Consider the following 15,014-nt stretch of genomic DNA (forward strand, 5'->3'; position numbering starts at 1 on the left):
TAAAAATCAGTCTCAGCTTCAAATTTGGATTGTGTAAAACCAAGAGTCAGAAAACTGGAATCACTACTGCAACAATTACTTGCATTACCACCCATAAGTTTTCTATGGCACTGAAAATTGTTACTTATTTCTTATTATTTTCTCATTTCTCATTATATGACTTAATTTAAAGCTTTACATGACATGATAAAATGATTACTTAATAGTCATTGAGCAAAGTAGAAGTCTTAGTTTTAAAATGCAGGCTAATTTTGAGACTTAAAATTCAGCGACTAATTATTCAGTGACTAACTGAATAATGTATATATAAGTTATGTAGTAAAGATAAAAACTGTGCTTGCAGTTTAAGTTAGCTTTATAAACTGTACTGTCTTGGGGGCCAATTTTAACTTCATATTAGCACTTTTCTCTATGCACAATAGACTAAATCAAACAATGTCATTTGCAGCCTATAACATCAGATTAAGAGAACAAGTAGTCCAGTAGATAGCTGTGATTAAATAGTACTGATAGGTATTTACTTCTGTATGTGGATATCATTCAGTTTTACCCTATAAGTAGTTTAGTTGAGAGAATGGGTTTCTCTAGGCCAAGACTGGCCTCTTTTAATGCCTGGAGGCAGTCTAACCTTCTTGTTCTCAGTGTTTCCTCTTCATCCAATTCACCCATCACAATAGGCTGAATACTTTATGGTAGTCTAGGCTTCTGTATAAACGTCAGGGACAAATCGATAACTTTGTGCAGAACTCTGTAGTATAGTCCAAGTCACATTTTAAACCAACTGATTTTTTTTTTTTTGTGTTCTTTTAGTAGCTAACAAAATGGGTTTTTTTTAGATAATTTTGTAGGCCCTGTTTAAGAACAGTAATTGAGTATTTCAAATACCCAATGAATGACCTCCATTGATAGTAATTTAATAGAAAACTAGGCTTAAACTAACATATCTACATTTAACAGGTGATGTGCAAAATAATCAAAACTGCCACTAATTTGCCTTCTAATAGGATAGTGGCATTTTTCTGAATGGGAAAGTTGAAGGGATTCATAAACAGAGCTTTATAATTAAGATTTTTATTGTTGATCAAAAGGTTAAGATTATTTATTTTCCAAAATAATAAACCTTTTTACAACATTGTGCTTTCGAGAAGAATTTAGGTGATAAAGCTGGGGCGCACAACATCTGTACAACAGAGTGTGTTTGAGAGAGCTGAAGTGAGAGGCTGTGTGGTTGAGTGTCTTCACACTGCTGAACTGAGAATGACTGTAGTAATGAGTAGTGGTTTACATGTGGGACAGTTATGGTCAGTTTATGGCCAGACTTTCAGTGTGAGACGTGTCATAGCATGTCCACGATCTTTGACCTCAGCATTTGACCATTCATGTGACGACCTTGCATGAGGGATATTAGAAGCGTGTGTGTGGGGGGGTATGTACTCTGGTACAGAGTTTATAAAAGGATCATCTGAGATCTATGCTGTGTCCAGAACCATATACCACTATACTAGATATCAGATACTAATGAATGGATCAGGTGATATTTGAGCTTGCATTAATAAAGTTAAATGACACATTCTTCCTAAAAACTGCTACTCTGTATAAAAGACATTGCTTTTTTGGTTGGACTGTCTAATTCTATTTTCCTCTGTTAAATTTACACCAAAGACAATCTTACACAATACTGTAAATGTTAACCAGACAGACAGCACATCACAAAGGAAATGTACTATTTATTTTGTTTCTATGTATTTTGAACTATTCTTCCAAAAACAATCTGAAACACCCAACAAATTCAATGCTCTAATATTAACTGCACAACATAGACATTTATAAGTTTGGTAACAGTTCCACCACTATTTTGTGTAAAAGAATATTATTAAGTACCACTAAAAATAAAAATTGACCCACCTATGTTTTACAAATGCGTTCTTTCATTGCAACTGTTGTACAAGGTTGGATAAGCTTTATCAAATGCTAGCAACTCAGCACACAATGTTCTGATACTGTCAAAATATGTAAATGTAGAGTACAGTCAATATTAAATAACATTTATTTTGTATTCATATTTTAAAGTCACACTATTGCAGTAATTTGGATGTAGGACTTTTGTTGTGTCTTTGAGCTAATACTAGCATGGTGGAAAACTCATTGTCATTTCCATTGTGCCCAGTTTTGATTATAGCAACCTAGCCTAGCTCGGTAGCTTAGCATTTGCCTGAGACTTTTTTTTTTTTTTAAATTAGCCACATTTTGCCCAAATGTGTGTCACAATCTGATTGCTTCTTTTCACATTAACTGTATTATTCCACTGAGTACTGGTTGCTAAGTAATGACTTGCTTTATGCTGCAGCTAATTGTTACTAATTTTCTACTTTAGCCACTTATGCTCGTAGGTATATTTCGGTTTTTCCCTCTGAATTTACATGCCCAAATCGTAAGGCAAATTATTCACTGCATGAAATAACTGTGAATTTTTGGGGTTTTTTTGTAAAAGTTCCTCTTAAATTAACAGAAAATGTGTTTTATGACCATAAACATAATGTTATATGCTTACAATTTACTGCTGAAAGCCAAAAACTTAGATGCTCTTTGTATTTTTTTATAAAAGTAATTTTTACAGAGCATATCACTGAAGAGACCCCATCTGAGATCCAGTTAATAGCTCAAAATGGGTCAACTTTCAGTAGAAAAAAAAAAATTGTGAGTTCATCTTCTTTAATTATAAGGTTTTAAAATTTCATTACCCATCTATTTGACTGGAAAGAAGACAGTTACAGTTCTCATATGACACCCACCTTTTGAATGAAGCTTATAAAATATGAAAGTTATGAAGTAAAGAATATGATGAAGTGCGTTTTGGAACCACCGGTGGTCCCAAGGAGTTAAAGAGGTTTGCAGATACTTAAAGCCATTTGGTCAGATTCTAAAGAAGAGTATGACAGTAAGATTACATCAAATTCCAAGATCATCTCAGCAAACAAGATGGCCTGTGTTTTATAGACAGGCAGAAATAACATTCAAGTTAATATGGCAAAGACTGAAAAAGTTGAATTGAACCTGATATTGCAACTATTTTATGGCTGAATCCATAACTGGCAGAAGGAATTGCCATGTTGTTTTTGGGATAACTCTTTCTTGTGTTCTATTGTTTAAAAATAGTACCTAAAGAAAACATTGTTTTTCGGACGTACCATTATTTAAGCATTTTAAAAATGACATGTTGTCGCTGTCCAAAGAAAAACAAGCGTCTCCAAAATAGTAATTTTACAGGAGAGGGCAAAAACATTCTTTACTTTCAATGTAAGTTAATAGAAAGATTTTTTTATTCTAAGCAATTTTGGAGCATTTCTGTTGGTCCAATCATCATGAAATTACACAATGTAAAGGACATCTGGTGAGCTCAAATGATGCTGAAAAGTAAAAATCGCAAAAATGGAGATACATGTTTTTCATTGGACAGCGATGATATGGTAAGTTTCTCTGCAATGAACCATTTCACATCAAAATGCCATAAATAACTTTATTTCATTCAGTCTCAATTATTGACTTATACAGAAAATAATTTTGAAAAAATCAGTGGAAATCCTGTTTAATATCTGTGTGAGGAAAGAGTTGAGGAAGGTTGGGTTTTTTAGTAGATCACTGGGATTAAGTGTGTGGGCTGATGTTAATCTGGGTTATGTCGCTTGTTGTTAAGAAATAAATGATGCTAAGAATTAGTGTGAACACAGCAGTGGTTTTAAATAGGCTTTATTCGTTACAGAAATATTTTCCAATCAAAGTCAAAGACACCGGGATGTCTGCCCACTTTCACCCTTTCACCTTCCTGACCCAGACAAACACACACACTAACAGCCACACTGACACTGATTATTACAACAGTTTATCATTTTTATTAGCATTTGTGTGAAGACAGAAGAGGAATAGCCAACATCCTGTGACAAAGAAGGAGAGTGAAAGACAGAGAGAGAGAGAAAGCAGTGAAAAAGGGGGAGAGAGAGAGAGAAAGAGATGTAAGAAATAAGTGAGAGTGATATATTGACCTGTAACTGGTCCATTGTTCTTCTGCATAAAGGTAGGATAGCCTATGAACATTAACCTGAGTTTGATCCCTTGGAAAAAACATCAGAGTCAAATATTATAGACCGATGAACATACTCACACACACACACACACACACACACACACACACACACACAGTCGCATACATGCCCATGGCAGAAACGCTAGAGACTGAATATTGATTCAGACTGTATTGAGTGAGTTCCTTTGATTTAAAGTTGTACAAGTTTCAATATAAGTTAATCATCATCTGTGTGTGTGTGTAAGAGTAAGTGTGAATCGATCTCTCACACACCTCCCCCTGTGTCAGGTGTGGAGCTTCACTAGTTGTGTGCTAAAAGGTTGAAAAAGGTGGAGATAAAAGGCTCAAAAACACTGAAGGGCTGCATTGAATTTGCTTGATTTTAACTGTGTTCATTATTTCTACATATTGTCACTGTCAGAACAAGCTACATATATCATATCTCTAAAATCATAACTTTACAGGAGAACTTTCAGTGTACGATAATGCAACAGTTTTTTCCAAGTCAGTTTGGACCATTCATCATGAATTTTTGACACAATATACATAATATTTGCAATTAATGTAAAAAAAGAACGACAAAAATAGAGATATTAGCTTTGGTAGCAGTTTCAGTAAATTTGAGTGTCAGTATTACACTCTCAACCAAACTCTCTCTCTCTCTCTCTCTCTCCTTCTCACTCTCTCACACTTTCCCACTCTACACTCGTCACTCTGTCACTCATTTATTATAGCTGTTTATAATCTGGCCTTCTGTTACAATGAGAGTCAGACACATGCACACACATGCGCACACACACACATATACACACATACAGAGAAGGTGAGGAGAGACTAGTGTGTTGGTTCTCACAGCTGTAGTTTTATGGAGGAAATGCGCGGTGTGAGTGTGTGTGACTGCTTCCCCCTTCAGCACATACACACACACTTACACACACATATATAAACACACACACACACACACACGGATTGATTTTAAATGAAACCCCATATGGCCTGGCACTCATTACTCATACGTGTTACAGCAGTATTATATGGGTGTTAAGTCTTACCTGTCAATCATTAATTAACAATATTTAATATTCCTTATTATTCAGGAGCACAATAATTAATTTGCTTTGACTGATTACTGTGCTTCTACTTCAGATGTTACAAAAGTCAGTAATGGTCAGATAAGTTCCTTCCAGTTCCTGTCTTGAAATGAAATTGACAGTACACACACAGATTGGATTTTATATATACATATACATTTATATATATATATATATACATTACACATGTAATACGTCATTTTAAAGCCAAACTTTAAACCTCAGTAAATTAAAAGAATCTTTTTCATCCTTTCAGTGTAGCTTTTGTAACATGTAGCTTTTGTAAAACTATACAAAGTCATGTTACTTTCTAGGTTAGCTCTGTTTTTCTCTATTTTCTTCCCATAAAGTTGGGACATTTCTGTCCTGAAAATACATAAAAACACAAACACACACACACACACACACACACAGATAATACAAAAGTGATTTCACACTCTAGCCTCTTACACTAACTTCCCTGAATGTGTCAGATGACCAGCTTCCCTCTGTTGATCCCTGCATAGATAACCACCCTGTCACTCAATGTATCTCTCTCTCTCTCTCTCTCTCTCTCTCTCGCTTTCTCTTTCTGCCTAGCTGTGAGTCTCTCTTTGAGACTTTTATACCCAAGCTTCATTATACACTGTAATACCTTCATGATGAATATGATTTTGGATAGCAGATATTAATTTGCTCATGTGTATGTGTGTGTGTGCATCCTGAACTTTGCTCTCGTGGGGGATTTGAGGGTTCTGGCTCAGCACCATCCTAAACAGGCCTTATCGCCGCAGTAAGCTCTTATCAGATGGCCTTGTGGCCTTACAATAACACAGCCGCTATCAGCGGAGCGCAGGCTCAATCTGGCAACCCGGCCCTACAACAACAATAAATACACTCGGCGTATTCTCCAACCACACACATTCCCAAGACAGCACCACACACACACACACACACACACTGACTGGCTGTGTCCTCCCAACACCCACACACAAACTGGAGCATTACTTATTACAGTTTATAGCTCATACTGTAAATAAATCTTTAACGATACTTCACTAAGACTCAATGTAAATACTTAGTAAATACTTAAATACCTAGTAAAGTCTATACCAATATGCTAATATTGTTGTACACTTTTATATAGTATGATACCAGAATGAGCATACTTACTGCAGACCTATAAGGCATTATAATGCTGCAAGACAAATAAGACCTCATGCCATTATATGACATGTAAGACATTGTGATGTTATTAGACTTCAAAGACATTATGATGTTAGCTATGAGGTTTTATGCTACTATTAGACCTATAAGACCTTGTGCTGCTATTAGACCTGTCAGACATTGTGATGCTGTAAGATCTGTAAGACATTATAGTACTATATGATTATGATACTATCAGTTCTGTGAGCTGTTATGATGATATTGGAGCTATAATACATTATGATGCTTTAAGACCATGCTATAAGATCTATAAGACATTATGATGCTATAAGATCTAAAAGACTTTGTAATGATATAAGACATTATGATCTATGATCTATGATATTATGATACTATAAGAATTATAAATCATTATGATGCTATAGGGTCTATAATGCGTTATGATGCCATAAGGTCTAAAATGCATTATGATGCTATAAAATTTAGAAGATCTTGTGATCCTGTAAGATAAATGAAAGTTTATTTTTTTACCTTTAATTTAAATTTCGTCACAGTAACAGTGATTGAATGTTCTCTAACTGTCAGTAACGCCAATTCTTGTCCAGCTCCATACACACATGCACACACACACACACACACACACACACACATGCACGCACACAAACCACATAAGCACTTTTTGGCTTCCCTGTGTATCTTTTTTTGATCATGCCTTCCCTCGAAAATGGATTTCTCTATTTTGAGATTTTAATCTGGGTTTGTGTTAATCTCTAGCAGTAGAGGTAAATGACCCTATCTGTCTGAACTGCCTCATAAATTCCCTCACACACTCTCACACACACATTCCTGGTTAATAATGCCTGTGGAAAGCCCTTTCTCCAAAATTAATTTTTCGCAGCTTTGTATGCTCTGGTAGGCACAATCATGTAGGTCAAACAGTCACAAATGAAGATATATTCATGATACAGTATTTCTGTATGCTGGAAACTTTAATTTCAGTATGAAATACTAATGCTATATGTATGTTTAAAAAAATCTTAACTTTCTTACTCGTCTCAACTTATAATAACTCTTAAATGTACCATCATTCTGGAAGACAGGTTTTATGTCTTTTGCTTAAGAGTTTCTGAATAAGCAACCAAAGTAGGTCTTAAAAATAAGCATATCTACAAAGTAGTAACTTTACAGGAGAGGGCAAAAGCTTCCTGAGCTTTTAATGTAAGTATAATAGAAAAAGCTTTTGTATTTCAAGTACGTTTTGAGCATTTCTGTTGGTCTATTCATTAGAAATGTTTACACAATGTGGAGGACAGCTGCTGTGTTCAAGTGATGTAGAAAAATAAAAATAGAAAAAAATGCAGTTTTTCTCTTTTTTTATCCTCTCCTTTGAAAACCTGTTTTCCAGTTGCTTGTATGAGACTTGATAGCTCCCTCACATGGTGACTCATGGAAGAGCAGGTGACAGGAGCACTCAGCAAATCTGAGTCATGGAGTAGTATTAAGGTAACTATTCTCTTCACTAGAAAATCTAGATTAGTCACAATCAGCATTATTTCAGTTTCAAATTAAGTAGTTTAAGAGATTAATTGAATATATTAAGTCAATTATGGAATAAGAACAAACTGCATTATATAATTACTGCTGTTATTCCACTAAATTGTCTATGTCTAAGATATGTATATGGGTCAGGCTAACAAACTGGTTCAAAGTCAGAGTTGAAAACACATTTCACAGACTTTTAACTGACTTTTGACCTGAATGACCTTTACCTTAATTATGTTTATTTTATTTAAATAAATTATTGAACATTCTGTTTTGTCACTACCAGTTCAACAATAATGGCCCCAAACCTTTACCAACAGTGACTTTTTCAGTAGTGACAAATTTCAAAAACAACATAGCAAGAAAAACACACACACACACGCACACACACACACACACACACACACACATATATAATTTTAACAATATTTTTTCACAAGTGTAAACTTAGGGGTTAAACTGATCATAGCAACATTGACTTATTTTTTAACTTAAAATTATTTTCACTTCACTTAGAAAATCAACAAAATGTCATTTAATATATACATACAGATATAATAAATACTAAATACTGTCACTCTACCATAATATTTGACTGTCACATTAATGGAAGCTGATAGCTATGTGAAAGATACAAACAGGCAGAGTGCAGTTGTTGTATGTCATTTGGAAAAGTGGCATTGAAATCAACATCTCTTCCTGTTCCTAATTACTACTCTCTTCTCATTGACTTCCTTTCTTAAGTATCATCACTGAGGAAGACATGTTGATTGAAACATGAGTCTGTTCTTTCATCATTGTTTTGCAAAAACTTATTCAACATGCAACTGTGCCACTGATGCAGGTTTAAAAGAACTTCAATTCTGATTAATATTGCAGGAAAAGAATCACACACACACATGCATGCATGCACTGTAACTGTAAGAGAAGATGGAATAGGGTGTTTGTGGGGTAACACAGAGTCCCTGTCTTTTCCATTGTATGGAAATGTAGAGGTCTTTTCCTCTCTCTCTAACTCTCTCTCTAACTCACCCTCAAGTCTCTGGTCTCTCCGGGTATAAAAATACCAACGAGAGATCAAAGACTTGACACAAACTTGCTCACGTACACAAAGGAAGACGATCAATGTAGAGAGGTTCAGTAAACACAGGCTGATCACACTCCTGAAGCCAGTGAATCTCTTCATTGGCAAATCACTTATTAACTCTGTCTGATAATGTCCCATTAGTAGAAGAACATCAGCTCCTGATCAAGTAAACCTTTTTAAAAAGTCATTTTAAAAGTATTTATTTCTAGAATGTAGAGTTCTAGTTATCTCACTTTGAAAGTATATGATTGTTTTCATATCAAAACCTTGTATCTTCTTTTTTTGTTATCTTTTTTGACACCTTTTGAAAACAGCAAATACAATTTACAGTGCACTCTAAAAATAAAGGTGCACAATGCCGAACAACAACCACTTTTGGTCCCCTAAGAACCTTTCAGTGAATGGTTCTTTAGAGAATCTTTTTTAAGAGTGGGTGTGAACCGTTAATGATACATGGAAATGGTCGAAAAATACATTGTAATAAATGTTGTTACATTAATATATGTACATTAAACTTATATTGAAGTTAAGAATGTTTTTTCATATCAAAAAGTTACCATTTCAGGGAGGCTTTGTTACAACAGCGATGGCATTTAACTAGTGGTAAGTAACTTCATGCTACTTTCTTTTTTCTTTGCTCTTTTTCATGTTAGCCTATAAATCTATAAATCTGTAATCTATAATAAGCAAGTCCAGAATACTACCTCACTTCCACCTTCCTCCTTCAGTTTGTTTTCCAACATCCACAAAACCCTGTCCAGCTTTCCCTGAATGTTCCACCTACCATTCCCTTCCTCTTCAACATCTTTTCAGCATTCAAACACTGCTGGAACTTTCCTCCCCAATGGGTTCAGGCTCAGGCTTTATCTGACAGAGCTACAAAGTTGGCCTTAACCCTCTAAAGGTCATCCAACAGGAAATAATCTGTACTTCTGTTTGGGTTACAATAAGGGGTATTTCATTTTTAGCACAAAGCTCTAAGCAGTGAGGAATTTTAAGCAAATGTGAACTATGAAGTAAATATTGAGTCATTTTTGAAACTCCGAATCAATTGTTCACATTCCAGAGATTTTACAGTATAGAAATTAAATTGATCTGTTTTGTTTCATTGTGGAACGTTTGCCTACTACCCTTCGCATTTTTTACATATCAAGTTCCAAATGCCTTAAATTCTCCAGATAGCTGTGATAGTTTAGACAAATGCAAATATCCTAAAAAGATATGGTGCATATGTTTCAGTCAAATACAGCCTACACAAGAGAAAAGGGGAAAATACTGTGCCTTAGAGTTTCAGAAGTAACTCAACATTAACATTTTGCTGTTGTAACTATTTGACTTAATATTGTCATATTAATGGAAGTGGATAGCTTTATGAAAGTTATTAGGCTACTACAGTGCTGTTTGTTGTAGTTTAATTATGTCATGGCTGCAGCATTTATACAAGTAATCCAACTGACGTTAATCTAAGGGGGGCTTTAGTATTGCAAATAGTCTTTATTTCTGGATGAGAATTCTAATCTGTTTTAAGTGGGTGTAGTTGGGATTTTTAGGATTCTTATAGTAATGTGATTTGGTAAGATCAGGGATTGCGGCTCCACCCAAAGTACAAACATTTGGGTGGGCTCTGACCTAATAAACTAAGTCTTATAGCACCCCAACCCAGCTTCTGAACCAGTGGTTCATACATATTCCTTTAGTGTTATTATTTATGACTTATAAAATCTTATAAAATCTTATAAAATCGTAGACGATGCATGTCAGACACACAGATGTCAAAATTTCGGGAACATCTAACTGTGTTTTTTTAATAAATGAGTATGTTTTGTTTATTTTGAGGAGAACATTCCATCTGTCAATATTTGTGGCACTCAGCTGAACAAGGATAAAAGACCTTGAAAAGATCTTCAAATGTAATGATTTGTCTCTACAAACAAAGATCAGAACTGTCTGGGCTGTGGGCTTTTCTGTGCTTCTTCATGGATGCAAAAGCTGGACAATAAAAAAGCAAGACAGGAAAAATATTGATGCCTTTGAACTTCGGTGCTGGCGAAGACTTTTGAGAGTACCTTGGAAGGCATAAATTAAAAAATGGATTTTTTCCAAATCAAGACTCGCCACTAACTCGATGAGAAGAACTAGTTCGTTAGAAAAGACAATTAGACTTGAAACAGTTAAAGAAAAAAAAAGAAGAGGACAACAAGCAACCAAATAGATGGACACTATAAGATGAATCATGAACAAACCATTAAGAATCTTAAAGAACCAAACAGAAGAGAGAACATTCTGGAGAAACACTACCCATATGATCGTCCTAAATAATAAATGATTAAAAAAACTAAAAATAAAAGCACTTTACATTTATTAAAAACACCTGCTGTACACAGTTTCTTCATATAAACAGTGAGATTTTCCAGGCATTCTAGATTATCTAAGTAAATCAAGTCATTCTTTAATGTTAGTTATTATTAAACAATTTGAAAAGCTAGGTATCCCCAGGCTTTTGACATCACCATGGCCCTGGTTTGATCTACCATGCAAACAAATAGGCGTAATTAAAAACAATGAAAGAATAGCAGGACCTCTGTCTCGTGACCTTACATGAACCTTGAGATGTTTCTGGAGCGTAAGGAAGTTAACTGAAATATCTATCATTATTCATGTTTTTACAAAGACAAAAACACAGGAATATATTTAAACTTCTTTTATTTATAGCAGCTCAAAGTGAACTTTCTCCCAAGTAAACAAGTCATAAATATATATTTGAAACGTACAAAGATCTGCACAGATTTTGCCATTGTCAACAGTGAAACAAAGAACTTGTTAAGAAATATTGATGGTACAAAAAAAATTTCTGTGGAGATTCTCTAATGATAATGTGGCTTGGGATACAGCTTATTCTTGGTCCAAATCATCATAAATAAATACAAATATTTATGTACACATATTCACAATTACATAAAAAAGTCTTTAGCAGCAACAGTAAACAGTAACACTTTTACCAAACTGGTCATACTAGTGGTTTGACCCATGCAAAGTGTCTTGTGGTCAGGTTACCCAGTCAAGGTACAACTGATCTTTGGTCATTTTGGGATATTTCTGGTCAGTGTTGGTCTTTAGGTGGTACTGGATTGAGGTACTGGTCGAACTCGCTGCGGTCAAGTTGGTCCAGCATGTCCACTCGGACCTGCTCCAGGTAAAACTCTAGTGATGGTCCACCTGAGCACAGCACACATCCACACACCTCCGTCCCTCGCCAATCCCAGTGCTCTACTCTTTGCTGCACTGCATGCTGGGAACTGTAGTACTGAGGTTCTGCTGGGCACATGGCCTGCTGTGGGTACGCCAAAGAAGAGCTCAAGAAGGCTCCATCTGAGAAGGAAACTCCTCCGTTTGGAAACGCCGCACCATTCTGAGCTGCAGTTTGATGAGTGGGGAAAGCCAGACTGTGTGGGTGTGTGTATGAGTCAGACAATGTGTGTGAGTGTGTATAGGGGTAGTGGAGGGCCTGGTTGTGGAGCATGTAGCTGAGGTGGAGGTTAGAAGAGGTGCTGGTGTCACTTGGCGGGGTTTTGGAGCTGCGTCTGTTGCTCTTGCGTCTGCGGGGGCGGTATTTGTAGTTGGGGTGATCGATGGTGTGTTGAACCCTCAGCCTCTCTGCCTCCTGCATGTACGGCCTTTTCTCAGCCAGAGACATGGCCTTCCATGTTCTACCTGCACAGAGAAAAGGAGAAAACAGGATTAGAAAACAATGTAAGGCTGGATTAGAATCTCATTTTTGTCCCTCAGAAACTGATCAGAGCAAACATTACAGCTACTGATATACAATTACATTAATGTGCATGTGTGAGTGTGTGTGTGTGTGTGTGTGTGTGTGTGTCAGAAGAGAGGCCATTTCCACATATCGGAGTGTATCATGGTTATGTAAAATGGACTATGAGTTGTGTGGTTTTGGTATATAAGTGGACAACAAGAAAAAAATCAGGAAAATAATTCTCACAACTGATCCAGTAAATTTAATAGTTGATTAACTCACTAAGCTAACTTAACTGCTCATACTATGTGGGTATAAGTGTATGTATATGTCTATGTGTAAAGTTGTTCTTACCCAGTATCTTGCTGAGGTCAGTGTTCTCCAGCTCAGGGTTGAGTTGGGCCAGCCTCCTGCGCTCCTCTTTGGTCCAGATGATGAAGGCGTTCAAGGGTCTCCTCACTCTGGGGGCTTTCCCCTCCGGGCTGGAGCAGCTGAGTTCGGACTCGGCGGACTGCGGGCTCGGGGGGAACTGCTCCAGCTCGGCCTGTTTACAGCGCTGCTCCAGCTGCACCATTTCTACACTAGGCAACATCATGGCCTCTAACACACCGAGTGAAGGTGAAGCTCTGAAGACCTGCGGCCATCCCCGAGGCTTTAAGCAGCGCGCGGACCAATGAGAGCGCGGAGGAGTGGATTAAAGGTGTGAGGATCCACAGCTCTGTCACACAAGAGTGATAAAACACCCGAGCGTCCATCTAAACAAAACACAGTCAATGTCAAAGTCGACAGAAGAAAGTTAAAGAAGATACAAGTTTAAAAATAGTTTTGGCGGGTTGATTTGATTACCCACATAATTGCTTCGGACGCATGATGCAACTACGAGACACGAGGGAAAAATACCTTGCGTGTCCAAGTCCACCAAAAACAAACAAAAAAAGTTTTTAGCTATATGATACGTCCAGTTCATTTTAAATGAACATGGCACAACTACGAAGTACAAAACTAATGACGAGTAATTAAACAAACGTACAATGTCAGTATCGACAACATAACAACATAAATATAAAAAATAAATCATAAAAAGAACATGATTTGGCTAGATTATATGTCCAGTTAATTCTATGGTCTAAAGTTTGCCAAAGTGTAGTGGCCTAAAAAAGCGAGTGAATGATTTTTTATTTGCTCGCATTTCGTGCTGAATTATTAGAGAGGAATAAAAACATTTGTGAAGAGTTATATCTGGTGAAATGAATTTTACTGATTGATATACGTTTTAACAAACTGTGTCTGTTCGTTAAAACGTACTGCTGTTTACTGACCTTAAGTGTGGCCTTGAATTAGACGTCACATTTAGTGTATTGTTCATGGGTCAACGACACAAATAATTTGCATAGTTTTGTCATTTTGCAAACTTTTCTATTTATTATTATTATTATTATTATTATTATTTATTGCTTGTTTGTTTGTTTGGATGGTTGGCTGGTTGGTTGATTAGTTAGCTGGTTAGTTGGTTGATCGATTAGCTGGTTAGTTGGTTGATCGATTAGCTGGTTGGTTCGTTTTTTTGGTAGGTTAGCTAGCTCAATGTCTTTTTTTATTGGTGGTTGACTGGATGGTTATTTTGGTCAGTTGGTTGATTTGTTGGAATGATAAGATAGTGTGGAAATGTGTTTTTCGGTGCGGAAGCTAGTAAAGCTCTGTTTACATGACAATGTACACAACATTATTTAGCGGATTTGTTCTTCTGATTTTTCCTCACACAGCAGGTTCAGATGTAATAATCTAAACACGTGCTTAATAGAATTAATAGGTATTGTCTGTTGTCTATGTTCATATATCATTTTAGAAAAGACAAGTCGAAATAATCCTCAATGATGTGTCTATCTTTAACTACACATGCTTTCCAACTCTTGGAGCAGTAGCTGTGTTAGAGACACACACACGTTTGTATTGCTGTCTTTGTGGGAAATCTGCATCAGCCTATAGCAACTGAAAACTCTAAACTAAAGGGTTCTGACATTGATAACAATATTGAAACCCTTTTTGTGCTTTACAGAAGCATGTTTAGAACGTTATCAGGTTGTATATTAGAAGAACTACAATTTAACCAGCATTCAGATGCTGTGTGATGCACCTGCTGTGTGTGTGTGTGTGTTTGTCTGAGAGAGAGAGAGAGAGAGAGAGAGAGAGAGAGAGAGAGAGAGGGAGAGAGAGAGCGCTGCTGTAACACTCCTGCACCGCGTTGACACCTCGATCAAACACAGTCCACTCAGTCTCAGTGATCAGAGCAGAGATTTTATCTTCAGGTCTGTCTGC

The 15,014-nt window shown here is 36.3% G+C and overlaps 1 protein-coding gene across 1 annotated transcript; it reads right to left on the bottom strand.

Annotated features, from left to right (window-relative positions):
• Positions 1-11,944: 11,944 nt before the first annotated feature.
• Positions 11,945-13,293, bottom strand: sox32 (SRY-box transcription factor 32). The gene is made up of 2 exons (XM_036597679.1): positions 13,053-13,293; positions 11,945-12,658 (listed from the first exon to the last, which is right to left on the bottom strand). Exons 1-2 carry the CDS (start codon positions 13,291-13,293, stop codon positions 12,048-12,050), a joined length of 852 nt encoding a protein of 283 aa, XP_036453572.1. The 3' UTR covers positions 11,945-12,047.
• Positions 13,294-15,014: the final 1,721 nt, after the last annotated feature.

The sequence above is a fragment of the Colossoma macropomum genome, unplaced genomic scaffold (assembly GCF_904425465.1).
Source record: "Colossoma macropomum unplaced genomic scaffold, Colossoma_macropomum, whole genome shotgun sequence".
NCBI classification, from domain to species: Eukaryota; Metazoa; Chordata; class Actinopteri; order Characiformes; family Serrasalmidae; genus Colossoma; species Colossoma macropomum.

Bases quoted from the DNA above. Each gene is read 5' to 3' on its own strand.
- sox32 (XM_036597679.1), bottom strand. From the start codon at position 13,293: ATGATGTTGCCTAGTGTAGAAATGGTGCAGCTGGAGCAGCGCTGTAAA. The intron at 12,659-13,052 runs GTAAGAACAACT...TTCTCTGTGCAG, and splicing joins TGACCTCAGCAAGATACTGG to GTAGAACATGGAAGGCCATG.